Below are 14,918 nucleotides of genomic sequence, written 5' to 3'. Positions count from 1 at the left end.
GGCTAAATTGCAACTAATCATTCTCACCCGCGTCACGTTGCCAAATTGCTCGCGAAAATTCGCTCTCTCTCCTGTGGTTGCGCCGATCCGCCGAGGAAATCCAGCATTCGTCGAGCGTTGGCAACGTGGTAACAGAGTTGTCCCGCCTCTCACCCTTCCCCGACCGGTGCTGTTTGTTTGACCACGAGTAAAGCCCGTCATCCCTTCCCCCCACCCCCTTTGCGTAATCACAGTTGCCTCCCACGTCCCAGTTTTATTTGCGCGGGATAACAAATAAACCGGTGACGTCCGGAGGGAGGCACGTGGCAAAAAGTTCCCTGCTAAGGAAAAACGCTGTATGAGCATTTAAGTGTTGCCAAATTTCCCGCGATGGATATTGAAAACAGCCAATGGCTTTTGTGGAAACTAGAGTCTCTTTATACTGAGAGTCAAGACAATGTGAATCCATTTCTGATTGGTTACCGTATTTTAGGCCTTCACAGTGTCACAAACGGGAATAAAGATTACATTTTCACCGATTGCAAAGATTATAATTTGGAATGGACCAGGGAATTACGGGCTCGGCAAGGAAAAACCGGAATGAGAGAAGGAACGGAGAAAGGAATTTGAGAATGAGCCGATCAAAGATTACAAAAAACGTTCAATTTCTGCAATCTTTACTCCCGTGTGTGACTCCATGAGGAGGTGTTGTCTTGACTCTCAGTATAAAGGAACTCTAGTGGAAACAGGAGAAGCCCATTTTTTCATCTTTTGATTTTTCCCGTTTTTAAGACTCAAGAGGGGAATTTTATTCAGAGGTTCGGTACTACTTTTGTGCCCGATCGGGCCTCAATTGAGGAGACAAACAGGAACAGAACTTCCCAAAGAGGTTCGGAACTTTGACTAAAATTCGCTTTAGGTTGAGATTCTTTTGATGGAGGGAGGGAATTGGAGGGTCGATGGGAGGTGTCAATGGTACGAAAGGTCGTTTTTAGTCACCATTTCTTTTTAAGATTGAAAATTCTGCAACATCTCTTGCCATTTTCTGAATAGAACTTTAAAAAAAATCAACTTAAATGGGTTTTTATCTTTCCTTAAAATGCGCTGGCATGTTAGGCCAGCTTACTTGAATTGTGGAAAAAAAGTACCGGTGCTTTATAAAAATCTCAAGATAATGCGTAGTTAAACAGAGGAAATTGCTGCAGAGAACAAACGGCGCGTTTGTCTGAATCGATTTGTCTCGTTTGTGATTCAAAAGAGGTCAACCAATTCATTAAAAATCGAAGAAAATAATTATTATTTGCAGAAAATCTTTAACCTCTCGGTAAAAAGTACTTAGAAGCAGCCTCTAAAATTTTTGAAAATTTAAATCCCAAAACGATAAAATTCTCGTGACGAGAAAAAAAGCAATTCGACAGGTGTCAGACCCCTCGTTTTAAAAGAACTCGGTTCCTTCTCTGAAATCGATCCCTCGGAAGCAGGTTCTATCAACTTCCGCCAATCGCCAACGCCCGGTTGAAATTCCCCGAAAATCGAGTCTCCGAAATGGCTCACCTTCCCCCGCACACTGATAAGGGCATTGTGCATCACAGGCTAAACCGAAAGTAATTGATTCGGGGGACTGAGCCGGCTCGCGATCAATCTCCCCCCTCTCCTCCCCCTCCCCCCGGTCGGCCACCCCCTCCTTCCCCCGGCCGTGATGTATGGGGAATAAATTGATCCCGGAGGAAGGAGTCGGCACGGGGTAAAATCAATGGGTCGTGTTTGTTTTATTGCAGCAAATCGGACCGAGGCCCAAATTAAATTTGACAGCTGAGCGGGGGGGGGGAGGAGGGGGGCCGCGGGGAGCAAATATGAGGGATCGACTTTTTATATCTCGTGGGCGGCATCTCTCACCTCGTCACACCCGGTCGCTGTACAGGGTGTGCTGCGAGAGTGCCAATACGCGAATTTTATGTCGAGGGTTCGGTACCACTTTTGCACTCGGAGACGTGAGTCCCTCCATTGGTATCTTGGCGGTGGTGGAAGATTTTACTTTCGAGATTTCAGCATTCTATCATTGACTTACCTACACGGTTGATGTTGAACAACGTGTTGGCGGTTTTGTTTTGCAAACAAGCTGAAAATGGCCGAAGTTTGGGAAACTTGTTTGGCTCATGACGTCACCCGAAGCTCGTCATCCACCATGTAGGTAGGTCAACAGCCGAAATAAGAGTGGTGACTGTTGCTTTCTTATGATTGTCCATAAAGCAAAGTTGAGTCTCCGAAAGTAAAAGGTGCCATCTGTCGCCAAGAGGCCAGTGGAGGGTCTCTTGCCTGTTTGCGCCCGAACCCTCGAGCTGCCATTCTGTTTGAGTTCGATACTTCCAATTCGGTGATTAACGAATCGCAACATTTGGTTCGTGATTTTGGTACCACCTCGCGAGGTGGTTCTATGAAAGGTTCGACCTATCGAAAACCAACGGATCTGATTGGTCGAATCTGGTAACAACGGTGTCCACCGGTATTGGTGATTGATGAGACAAACCGGGACAGAACTTCCCAAAGAGGTTCGGAGCTTTAAATGAAATTCGCTTGATGAACCTAGAGTGCCTACAAAGAGAGAGTATGGACGGTGAAAACTGGGCCCCACTGAGGGGTTAGGGCCCAAAAATGATGCCGCTTTGTCATGGTTTTTGAAGATGGGGGGAGGGGGGGTTGGTTTTTGGTCATAACTAGCTTTTGCACTTGCACTTGCTGTCAACCTAACTAAATCTAAGACTATTTTTCTCGAAAATAGCACAGGATAAGCCGCAAAAGTATGTAAAATATGTCCTAACAATGCGTTTAAGTAAAGTTCTTGTTATGAAAAGCAAAGAGAACTATACATTTTGAGTCATTTTTTATTTACATTTGCGTGCAGCGTCCACTATTTTTGGGCAATTACCTATCTGTCTTGTGTCTCCGATTCTAATTCCGTGCTATAAATCTGAATTGAGGGGCTCGGAGGACAAGGCGTAAAAGTGCAGTCATGAAAAAATCGAGATATTCATGAATTTGACTCGAACTAATTTGAATTAGTATTCTGTAAAAAATTCACAGCTAAAATCCAACTTTAAAGCATCAAAAATCGAGTCTAAACTTCCTCCCCGCTTTAGGCTCCACGTAATTTTGAAGCTTTAAACACGTATTTCTTGAAATAGCAAAAACTGCACTTATCCGCCTTGTCCGCCAAGCCCCTCGAATCTATTCCAAGCGGATATTTCTCCCGATACTTTTTTTCGCCATAGCATGAGTAACTGTCAGAGCCCAGTTGAGCTTTTTTGATTTAAGGGCCTTCGAAGGGCTTTAATTCACATTTCCTGACACGGGGAAAGGTTCTCTAAGCTCCGTAACGCTGCAGCAGAAAGTAATCGCAATGCCTTCGAAAGGAAATGTATGTTTTTTGCGAGTTTGCACGATGTATGCTCGCCTCGTAGATTAATGTTTTTTTCCCGTCATGACCCCATCGATGTTGCCGACTCGCAGGAAATTTCACTCACATCACATCTCCACTAAAGCAATGTGAATTTCGACTGCGATTACTTTTCCCCAGCCCTCTAAACTCTCTCTTGCGAATCGGATGAAATTAATACATACTAGGGGGCGGACCCCCAACCGCTACGCGGTTCTACCCCCGGGGCGCTGAGCGCCCCAAAATGCCCGCGGGCCTTGAAGGCCTCTTCGCAGCCAGCGAAATCGTCGAAATCGCCCGTTGGCGGTCAATGATCAAATAATTGTAATTGAATGACAAAACGATGTTTCAAATAAAAATTACCCGCCAAACAATATTCTTAATGACTTTCTCCTCTCTCTGATCTTTGATTCCTTTTGAATTCGATCTTTAGACCGTTTTACTTTCCTTCCTTACCCCGTTCATGGAGCGTCTTAAAAATGAATTTATTAGAATAGGGAGGATTTGTCTATGGCTTAAGTCGCAAAATGCGCTTTCAGATTGCGACGTTGTGTCACAAGTTCTCGACCATGTTTTATGTTTTTAAAAGAAAGTGATGAATGGTTTTATTTAATTTTTTTGCGAACATTCTTCATTCTCTAAAGAAAAATCATTCACTATAGTAAGGAAATATTTTCGTTCGATTTCCTTGAGGAAAGTAAAACATAATCGGAAGTTTTTAACGATGTAAGTGAGGTACGTACTTTTTGCATTCAGCCATCGAAGTAGGTCATAACCAATTTCACACATAAGTGATTCACGACGTCTTATCAAAATACCTATCTTCCTCCCAGGCAAAACCTACACTTTTTTACTTTCCATTTCCAATGTTTTACTTTCGTATCCGTTTATCTTATCATCAAGCTAGACTCGCATTTCTTCCATTACCTGTCATTCGAAATACCTCTTGAATTGAAAAATATCTACGAATTTTTTTTGTTTTAAAATGATGCAACTCCTTACGCTTCGTGGCCAATGGAGGTATCATAAATCACAATAAACGGGCGGTGGTCAGAGAAACCTGCTGGTGAAAGTTTTTTTCCCCCAATTTTTTTATTTTACGACTTACATATTCTATGTAAAATTTCACGCGGAAAAACTGCCATCAACACAAAGAGAGTTTGGTTTGTGATTTGAATTTTAATTCATGTAGAAAATGAAATCGTTCGATCTCGGGCAATTTCGAGAACCTAATTTGCATATTTGATTGCCCGATGCAAACTTCAATTATTCTATTTCAGCTATCTCAGTCAGTCATTATCAATCCCCCTTACCCCTACATCTCTCGTAGAGACAGTGAGTTTTATCAGGGGACCCTCACGGAATACAAGATTATTTCTGAGAGAACTTGAATCGGATTAAAATATGAGTATGAAATATATGTATTATCAACTCGGTCATACCTTGATATTAAGAAAATTTTTGACCTTCCTTGGCACAAGCCGGAACGTGGCAATGACAATTCTCAAAAACATGAGAGAAAGCAATTGATAAAAACCCATTGTCTGCAATGTTCGAAAAAAATCACCATTCAAAAAACTGAAGGAATTGACTTTAAAAGAATTAACACAGCAACATCGTGAAATAAAGGCGGTACGTCACCCGCATTTTTTTGAAGGATCTATTTGTGCGTCCGCGCTATGACTTCAAAACATGTTCAGATCACTGGAACTGCAATGGTTTCACTCGGTTTTTTGAGGATCACTCTCTTTGGACATCGCATCACGTCCTTCATATAGGCAGGGTTTCAACGATATTTAATCTGATTATCTGACGCTAAAATTCTAAAGGGTAGGAAACGTTTCACTGAAGTAACTGAACAGTCATCTTTGTTTACACTGAAAAAAACAATTTTTTTACTGCTTCAACTTCAATTCAAAGGCACAAAAGTAAGTTAACAAATTTTAGAAGATTCTTTCACGAGCGAAAATTCTGATTTTAAACTCGGTAAATTATGAAGATGTCGATAAAATGTGAATGATTTTTAAGTTATGAAGACTAACAACTGAACTAATATCGGCGTATTTTTTGAAGAATGGAAGTATTACAGAAAATAACAAGAAATTGTAGGTGAACGACTTAAAATTTATCGCTAACACATGTTTATCTTGAGGAGACTCGTCTTTTACCGCTACTTTAATCTTAACACTGCCTAAAAAAAATTACGTTGTTGAAGTCTTGAAGTAATATCCACCTCCAAAAAACAGTGCCTGGTACAACCTTACCGCGACAGGTGCGATTTGCACTCGAAAACTGCACCACGCACTCTCCCGAGAATATAACACCACTGATCGAAAGTGATTTCAGGCTGCGATCCATTTCGGATGAGGTGCTGGATTTTGTCACTCAAGTCACAAGAAGCTTAATTACACAGAGAGATGAGTCCTGTTATTCTAGTTATTTCATGTTTTCTAGAGCTCACGTGAGGAGGAAGTTGGGTACACTCTTCTGTCGAGAAGTCGCTTCAGATCGAAAAAGTAGGTGTGACCCCGGAACTCCTAGATTCGATTATGGTTTGCACTTCCATTAGACGATAAAGATGAGGCAACACGCAATTTTACAATGCTGTCATTTCTCCTCATTTCTCAAATTTGAAAAGATTCCGGAGTTCAATGAGACATATTTCCTCGAATTATTTGAATATCTGTATGGAAACCTAACATGAGTGTTATAGAAGACTTTCCGAGTAGGAAAATTACCGAAACTCCCGCTAAATCGAAGGAGATACGTAACATTTTTTTTTAAATTTGTGAAATGTATTTGGAGTCTGAAAACTGCATTGAGCCTTGAGACTTATGGAGCTCTTAAATGCTGATGTTGTGGAGCTAACAATTGAGTTTTTTGTCCGAAGTTTTTGTGAAGATTCGTTAAGCAAGATCTCTCAAAAAGTACGAGTGTATCAACCCGCCAAGTGATGGCAACTCTGGCAATGCCAGAGTCGCCATCACCATGACTGGCATATTCTAAATTCCTCTTTCATCGAAAAATAGCTCTAAATAGGTACTCAAACCCATCGTTTTTGCTCAGGTAACATTGGTTTAGGGTGGGCTAGGAAAAGTGCAATTTTAATCCTCTCGTAAATCAATTCCGATTGCCAATTTCAGACAACGTGACAAATGGAGCAATCGTGAAAAATGAGAAACAATTTAAATGTAAGAGGTGCTGAAATAGAAATTTATAATGTTTTGCTCTCTTTAATTGACCCTCAGCGCCAAAGATATTGAATGCGATAAAAACTGTAGGAATCAGAATTTGTTCGTATCACAAAGATAAAACACTGATAATGTTGTCACTGTTACGATTTGCCAGCCATTTAAATAGTGACACTTTTAGAGAAAACACCTTTTTTCTGTTTCGGGTGTTATAAAATAAGACTTCGGTCAAGAACTACTACTTTGGTAGCGTGTGTGTCCTTAGGACCAGCCCTTTCGTCAGTAGAGATTATGTTCACGTTTATGATTAAATCAATTTTTTCTACTCACTATGGCGCTATGGTTTGACTCCGAAACCACGTATCACCTTGCCGTTATCAAAGAATGTCCACTCCTATTTTACTTAATAGCATGGCAACTAGAGAACTTTCCACCGTAAATTTAGAAATATTATTCATGAAACAGGAAAGGTATAATTAGAAAATTTTGACGAAAGTACATTTCCCAGATAAATAAGAAATGAAAACGAGAAGTTTTTTATTTTGCGAAGCCATATACGCGATTTTTACATTTAGTCATTTGTCATTGTTAACTCATCTTTTTATTTTCCACATGGAAACTAAGCAACACTATGCTTTAAAATTTTGTGAAAGTATTATTAGGAGTACAAAAAGCTTTATGGCATTGTGCTGTTTAGTTATCTCCAAAATAAAAGAATAAAAAAATCTGAAATTAATTATACAACATGCAACGCGCACTCATACTGATTCTAGTCGAATTCATGAAGCTAATATTTTCTTTCCCATGCCACGCTTAGGTAAACAGTCCTTGCAAAGTACGGGTTCATAACTACACGGAGAAAAATCTATGGCTTTATAAACCAATTTTGTGGTTTATATGGAATACCACTAAGAGTTGTTGATGAACCAATGATTCTCGGGCTGTGAACCATACTAAGATATCTCATACTGTACTAGTATATATACCATCACTAAGGTAAATGTGCTGTTTTTATAAGTCGCCTTTACTACTATCAATGGTGTTCCATATGAACCAAGAGTGCTACCAACATTGTTCTCGCTTTGAAAGTACAGCCAAGTACTACGTTTTCAGTTTTTTACAATTTTTTTACTGTTTTATCCAACTGAGGAAGGCTGAGTTTTCAGCCAAAACGTTTTGGTTGTGTTTACATGAAAATTTGCCTTGTCACCCGCTGTGTAATTTGTTTTAATTATTGTCCATATGAACCACTAATTGGTTTATAAGCCATAGCTTTCTCTCAGTGAGTTTAAAATATGTTCAAACGAGATTCGGGGCTGAGTCTGTGAAAACAGCCGAAATGTTCCACTCACCATTAAGTTACGGATTTGGCTGACTAGTTCGTTGTTCGGCTTGAAGATCTTGCCAAAGAACGTCCCGAGTTTGCCTTCCAACTTGCCGAAGTTCTACTCCCCTCGCCACGAAACAACACCACTCACTCGTTCACTTGGTAAACAAACCAGCGCCTGCCGAGCGGAGAGAAGCAACAAGCTACACCCCCGATCCGGGCTCGCGTGTCAGGGGCTCGGCCAACATATGCTCGCTAACTACCCGACTTCTTTATCGCTCGCGAATCGCGACTCGATCCCGGGAATGGAGCTTTCTCTCCGAGGAAAACCAGCGTTTAATGCGCGAATCGGCCGCCAGGAAGCGCGCGTGCTGCGTTCATGCTCGCCGAGTGACAACTGGGGGGATGTCGCTCCTTAAGGACTGCGCTAATCGAATCGCTCCTGCTCCTGGGAGAGGGTTGCGGGGGGGAGGCGAGTCGCGCAAACTCGGCGGGAAAGCGCGTTGCCGGCTTTCCCGCGCGGGAAATTTTCTTCCGGGCGAACGCGGAAAACTCTGCTCGGGATGGGGGACTCGCGATCGCTCAGATAACGGATCAGCAGCGCGAGGTGTTTTTTCGACGCTGGGGAAAGCATGACTGATTTTGAAGTACACTTTTAAGCCATGATTTTAAAGCGTTAACAAGGAAGGGATGTCTGCGGGTTATTTTTCTATTTTTACATACAATAAATTTTTATACAACTAGTATACACATCAAGTTTTCAAAGCATATGTCGTAGGCAAATAGTAAAATCAGGCATTTTGTCAAATGCCTAAGCTGAAAGTCAAATTATGACGGTCTACAAAATTTTGTGAATTTATGGCGAAGAGCTCACGATTTTTCACTATTTTTGGAAAAATAACTCATGAAACCTACGAACTCTTTTTGTCTCTTCCTCTTCAACTGCTTCTCATATTTTCAGATATTGAAATTCCAAAAATTCTGTATTTTACGACTTGCCGAAAATTTCAAGATCAGTGTCTCTTAAAGAGCTAAAAATTGTTTAAAATACTATTGTGTGTGCACATTTTAACTGAGAATTTTTTCTTGCCGGAGCAATGAATTATTTTGTCTGAAATTAGGAACAGAATCAGAATTTCAATCCAAGTCAGAATATTTGACTAGTTGCCTAGGCATTTGACAAAATGTCCGATTTTACTATCTGCCTGCGACATATCGATGGTGAAACTGCAGACATGCGTTTCTCGGTTTGCGGCCACTCTTACGTAATTCCGAAGGGGAGGGGGAGGGGTCTGAGATTTCTTACGGGTGCCTCGCAGGTGGTAGGGGGAGGGCTGTCATAAAGTTGGCAAAATGCCTCACGTAATACTTGAGGCCCCTAAACGTATATTTTCGACATTTTTGCAAAATAGTCTGCACTGGATGAAGAGGTGTACCGCTGTTAGTTTTCTTTTGAAAAAAGGAGGGCGAAAAAAAGTCTACACAGTCGGAATTGAAGTTGCATATCTTGTAAATTTCACCATCGATGTGTGACCGTCCACGGTGGACGTTAGTGAACGAAACATATTTTTCAGAAACCGATTTTTTCATTAAGGGTAAAAAAATTATGAGTTTTGAATTGAGTTTCCCGTCAAAGACTCAACTTAAAAGTTTGTAGCCCTAGCTACCCCTAGCTTTTTAATTTTTGTTCTGCAGCTCTTCAAAAACAATACCATGCTATATGATCAAAACTCGTGAAATCCTTTTCTTTGAGGGATTGAAATTTAAAGTCCAGATATGGTTCTCGGTAAGGGCCGGAGAGTATTTTGCGGTTTCCTAACAATAGTCGACAATAAATTTAAGTTATAGGTTCCGAACCTCAATTCCTTCATTGCTGCCTTATAACAAAGAGATTAGAAAATTGGCAACTGGTAGTGACGAATTAAGTTCGATTAGCACTCGACAAACTGCGTTTGGGTCCTGCGTGCAACACCTTCAAGATGCGGGTTGTTGGGTCGAGTTGAGGGTTATCAAGTTATACCGTTCGCTCTCTCCGAGATCTTAACTAGGTCCTCAGCTGTCTCTAGGCTCCAAGCTTCCAGCGCGAAAGAGCTTTACTGCCGGGCTAAGGAAAAACACCATATGAACATCCGATAGTTGCCAAATCTCCGCGTTTGAAATATGTATTTTTGAGGAGAGTGAACATTTGCTCCTGAAATATTCGGATAATTTAGATCCAATGGAGATGTTGCATGCGTGCATTTGACTATGGATTCTTATGTAAAAGTTCGCGAGAAACACGATGATGCCACTGGTTTTCTCTGAAATCAACTCCCAAGCTCAAAACAAGCTCTCGAGTTGAGGCCAAAATGGAGGGGATATCCCACCCTACCCTGAGAGTCCACCTCTACATCAAGACAAACTCTCCATGGAAAGATAGGGAGCAAATCCATTAGCAGTGATGTCATGTTTTCAGTTTAAGAGTCCCCAAATAAAGTGGCAGCCCTGTCAATGTATTTTCACCCTTTCTTTGCATGGAGAGTTTGTCTTGATGTAAAGGTGGACTCTCAGGATAGCGTGGGATATCCCCTCCATTTTGGCCTCAACTTGAGAGCTTTTTTTGAGCTTGAGAGTTGATTTCAGAGAAAACCAGTGGCACCATCGTGTTTCTCGCAAACTTTGACATAAGGATCAACAGTCAAATCGCTAATTCCTCACACATGCAACATCTCCATTACAAAAAAAAATTCTCTGAAAAATCGAATAGAAACTGTTCCCGAGTTTTTCTGAAAATTCGTATTTAAGCAGAGTAAACTCGGCAACTGACGAAGGTTCTTACGGCGTTTTTCCTCAGCGCGGCAGTTCAGCGGTCCACACGCCGCACTTTTCCAGGCCCCACCTCCGGCAGCTTCCCGGCAACCCCCATCCCCTCCTGGCAGGCGCGCTTCCGGTCCAGGAGAGTGAACTTTCCTCCCCCGTGTTCGTGTTTCTTGGCGGTTGAGCCCTGTCTCTCCGGAAACTTGGCCCGAGGAATGGCTAATTAAGTGCCAAAACTCCCTCCTCCACCATTGAGTTATGTCTCCCTCTCACTCGTGCTCCGGAGAGAGAACGCAGAATACGCCGCTGCGTACAGGGCGTTCCACTCTTCGACGGTGTGTAGATCTATGTTACCCTCTCGTATCAAGGGAGCTTCCGGAACTCCACTGCAGCGGCACTTGGGCGATCACGGAGTTAAGCAACGTCGGCCGAAGTTTATACTTAGATGGGAGACCGTTTGGGAATGACCGCGGTGCGAAGAATGGAGATGTTGCATGTGTGAGGGATTTGCGATTTGACTGTTGATTCTTGTGTAAAAGTTTGCGAGGAACACGATGACGCCACTGGCTTTCTCTGAATTCAACTCCCCAGCTCAAAAAAAGCTCTCAAGTTGAAGCCAACATGGAGGGGATATCCCACGCTATCCTGAGAGTCCACCTCTACATCAAGACAAACTCTCCATGCAAAGATAGGGAGCAAATACATTGACAGGGCTGCCACTTCATTTGGGGACTCCAAAACTGAAAACACGGCAACCCTGTTAATGTATTTGCTCCCTATCTTTGCATGGAGAGTTTGTTTTGATGTAGATGTGGACTCTCAGGATAGCGTGGGATATCCCCTCCATGTTGGCCTCAACTTGAGAGCTTTTTTTGAGCTTGGGAGTTGATTTCAGAGAAAAGCAGTGGCACCAACCATCGTGTTTCTCGCGACTTTTACGTAAGAAACAGCAGTCAAATCGCAAATTCCTCACACATGCAACATCTCCATTGCGTATAGATTTAAGATAGCTTACGTGGCGATAGCATGCCTCGGCACTAAAACCATTACTTTCGTATTTAATCATGTAACTTTTCACTTTTGCTTCAAGCTACTTTTTTTTTCTAGTGTAGGCTGTGCTGATCGAACACAACTACTTACTTTGATTTGACCCAACCCAGGGTGTTAAGTGGTGACAACCTGTTTACTTGATCTAACACAACTATTTTCTTGATTCAAAACTACGTTGGGTTCTGTAGAAATGGCGAATCCAACATTTGTGTCAAATGAACACAACTCTGGGTTAAATCGACACCCTACTTTTTTCAGTGAACGCACCAAGCGTGTCTACAGCGCGGAAAAAGTACGGATACACTAGAAAAACACGGATTTTGGCGGGTCGGTACGAAAGTACGGAAAAGGTACGGAAATTCGAGATTTTCGTCATTGATTCTACAAAGTAGCCTTGGGGTAGTTCGACTTCCATTTCCTAAGTTCCCGGTTCGATCTCTCGTGTTTTTCGGTTTATTCCTTGGTGATTCCATGACTCAACTTTTCTAATCCAAATATAGTTAAATATACGTGTGAGATAAGGAAAAAATAAGGACAAGGTAAGGAAAAAGCAAGGATTTTTAAGAATCGCCAAAAAAAATTAATTTTCGGGAAAGTAAGGAAATATCAAAGAAAAGGTACTGAAAAAGCAAGGAATTTTTATTTCAGAGTACCGGTAGACACCCGCATGGTACTATATTTTGATGCATTTGTGATTTTCAAACTATAAATTCGTTTTCCCCCAAAGTCAAGAAAATTGTACCAGTGCTAAGTAAAAACGCCGTATGTACATTTGAGAGTTGTCAAATTTCATTCAGTTAAGTTGGTTGCCTAAAGCAACTCGGCAATCTTCAGAGCTACACGACGACATTTTACTGTAGTCGTCATCTATCTGGAAGATTCAAGGATCCAAAGGGCGACTAGCCTAGACGTAAGATCGCGCCCCGAAAATCACGGAAATCCAGCCAATGCGAAACTACTCCTTGGCGCGCCGCGTTAATTTCACACCATGGAAAAAATTATATTGCTGATTCAACAATTTTAGAGTTATAAAAAGTGACTGCAATGCGCTAATCATGCAATGAGCTAATTTAAAACTTTTGAAGAATTCGTTATTAAAAAAATACGGAACGAAATATTTGTTACTGAATTGCTTTACCCCTCTCAGAACGGTGCGGCATAAAGCGTCGCGTCGGTACCCTAGATTCCTAAGCATCGTCGAAGCGCCTTCATTTCTGAAGCAAGCAACTTATTCGCTCTAAAAGCAACTGTTGGTTGCATATTTCTGTATTTGAAGGTGTTTTTACTTTTCCTATTTTCTCTTTCCTGCTTTTATTTTAAGAATTTTTAAATCTCAATTAGTTTCTAGATAAAATTCAATATAAACTGTTGTATTGTTATGTGCGGCAGCACGACAAGTGTCATTCTTTCAGTTTAACTGTAATTTACCCTGATCAACGGACAAAAACTGAAAACTGTCTTTCGGTATGTTGGAAAAGCTTAATTTGCTAGTTTCGTTACTATCTATAGAGAGCTTTCCCTTCAATTTCTAAGACTTTTCCAATAATGTATTTAAATCTCACTCGCTCTAACCCGGTTTTTCCAAGAAATTACATAAAGGCCTATTTTTCAAAAAAATAAAGCACAAAGGAAGGAAAATGAATATCAACAGTTTCTAATTTCAAGACTATACTTACTATTATAGACTTTGCCACCCATCAGTGCTTATTATGCCTTATCTTTTTCATACAAAAAATATATCCAACGAGTAGGTCATGGAGTTGTGTTCTGATGCTCTAATGAAAAACCAAGAAAATAAATTGTTGAGACTTTATATACCACATGAATCCATGTAATTCAAGCACTCTTTCGTGATAAAGACTCCACAAGAGAATTGAAACCTCTACTTTCTATTCGTCAGAGAGTCCGAGCATTTGAATATTAACATAGGGTCCTCCTAAAAATTATTCGTATTTAATACTTAATAATAAATTACACTCGTTTAAATCACAGCGTGAAATAGAATAATAAATTTGGCCCTTTTCTAAAGGAGATAATCGTCCTCTTCAAAGTACAGTGTCATTAAATTATTATAAATTCCCTGACTTTTCCTGATTTGTCCCTGACTTTTCTTGACTTTTTCTTTAATTTTCCCTAACTTAACTTTCTTCTTCTTAAATTTTTATCTGATCCTTTATCTAACCGAATAACAAGTGTTTTGGTCAAGAGAGGCCCCGCGCCAGTACCATCCAATAGTCTTAGGCAGACTTAAACTAGAACAAATGAAAGAAGCCTCCGTAATCTTCAGGTTTCATTTTTCTCACGGTTCTTGTATTCACTTGCAGACGAAATCCTCTTATTTTCGGAATCGTTCCCTATTTTCTCACATGCACTATTTCTTTTCGTCATCTCAAGAAGCAACTCGTAATCTCTGATGCAATGTACGCTACGGTATCATTTCCTCTTTGAAAATTTGTATCTCACTTTCTTAGCCCTCTTTGTTCTAATTCTTCCTCCTTCCGTTTTCTCTTCTCTTTTTTCCCTTCGTTTTTACTCTTTTCTCAATTCTGCGTCCCTATTTCATTGACTGAAAGGAGGTTTTGCACCTCTGATCCTTAATGGTAGGTATGATTTATTTTTTGATCGACGGCAAATAGATCATGGATGCAACTTGGGCCCATTCCCCGGTTACAAAATTTTAGAGCTCGATGCAAAGTCGGTGCAGAGCGATGGTTTGCGAGTTACTTATTTATTCAGGGTAACCCAGGATTAAGCACGAATATTGGAGGAGTCGATTCTTATAGGGTCAAAAGACGTTTTTGTGGTATAACTTTTTTTTTCCAAAAATGCTTTCTCTGGGGGCCCCTAGGGTGCGTCAAAAAAAATGAAAGTCTGAAATGTTCCGCTCCCCAGGCGGCAATCGATGACGTTTGGTAAAAAAACATGTTTGCCAAAATTTGGGCCAATTTCAATCATATTAAATGGTGCCAAAGGTCAATTTTGTGATGAAATTATGATATTTTGGGTTAGACCTCGATTTCGTACAAAAAACTCGATTTTACGCTGAAATCGTGCGTTTACGAGAAATATGTCAAAGAACTCGACTTGTAGAGGATGAAATTTTACACTAGGAGGATGTCTTTGTAACCGATAAAAATCAAAT

General features: G+C 40.9%; 1 protein-coding gene and 1 long non-coding RNA gene across 2 annotated transcripts in view; one reads left to right on the top strand and one right to left on the bottom strand.

The window, feature by feature from the left end:
* The window catches only part of LOC109043569 (uncharacterized), a 49,078-nt gene extending 44,110 nt beyond the window's left edge, over positions 1-4,968 (bottom strand). The window contains exon 1 of the mRNA XM_019060808.2: positions 4,855-4,968. Within this exon, the coding sequence (XP_018916353.2) occupies positions 4,855-4,953 (99 nt within the window). The 5' untranslated portion in view covers positions 4,954-4,968. The remainder of the gene's footprint in view (positions 1-4,854) is intronic.
* Positions 1-14,918, top strand: part of LOC109043570 (uncharacterized) — a 151,086-nt gene that overhangs the window by 85,374 nt on the left and 50,794 nt on the right. The gene's annotated exons all lie outside the window — the stretch shown is intronic.

This window comes from Bemisia tabaci, chromosome 2 (genome assembly GCF_918797505.1).
Source record: "Bemisia tabaci chromosome 2, PGI_BMITA_v3".
NCBI classification, from domain to species: domain Eukaryota; kingdom Metazoa; phylum Arthropoda; class Insecta; order Hemiptera; family Aleyrodidae; genus Bemisia; species Bemisia tabaci.
The sequence above is the reverse complement of the archived record's forward strand: the minus strand, read 5'-3'. Positions and strand labels throughout refer to the sequence as shown.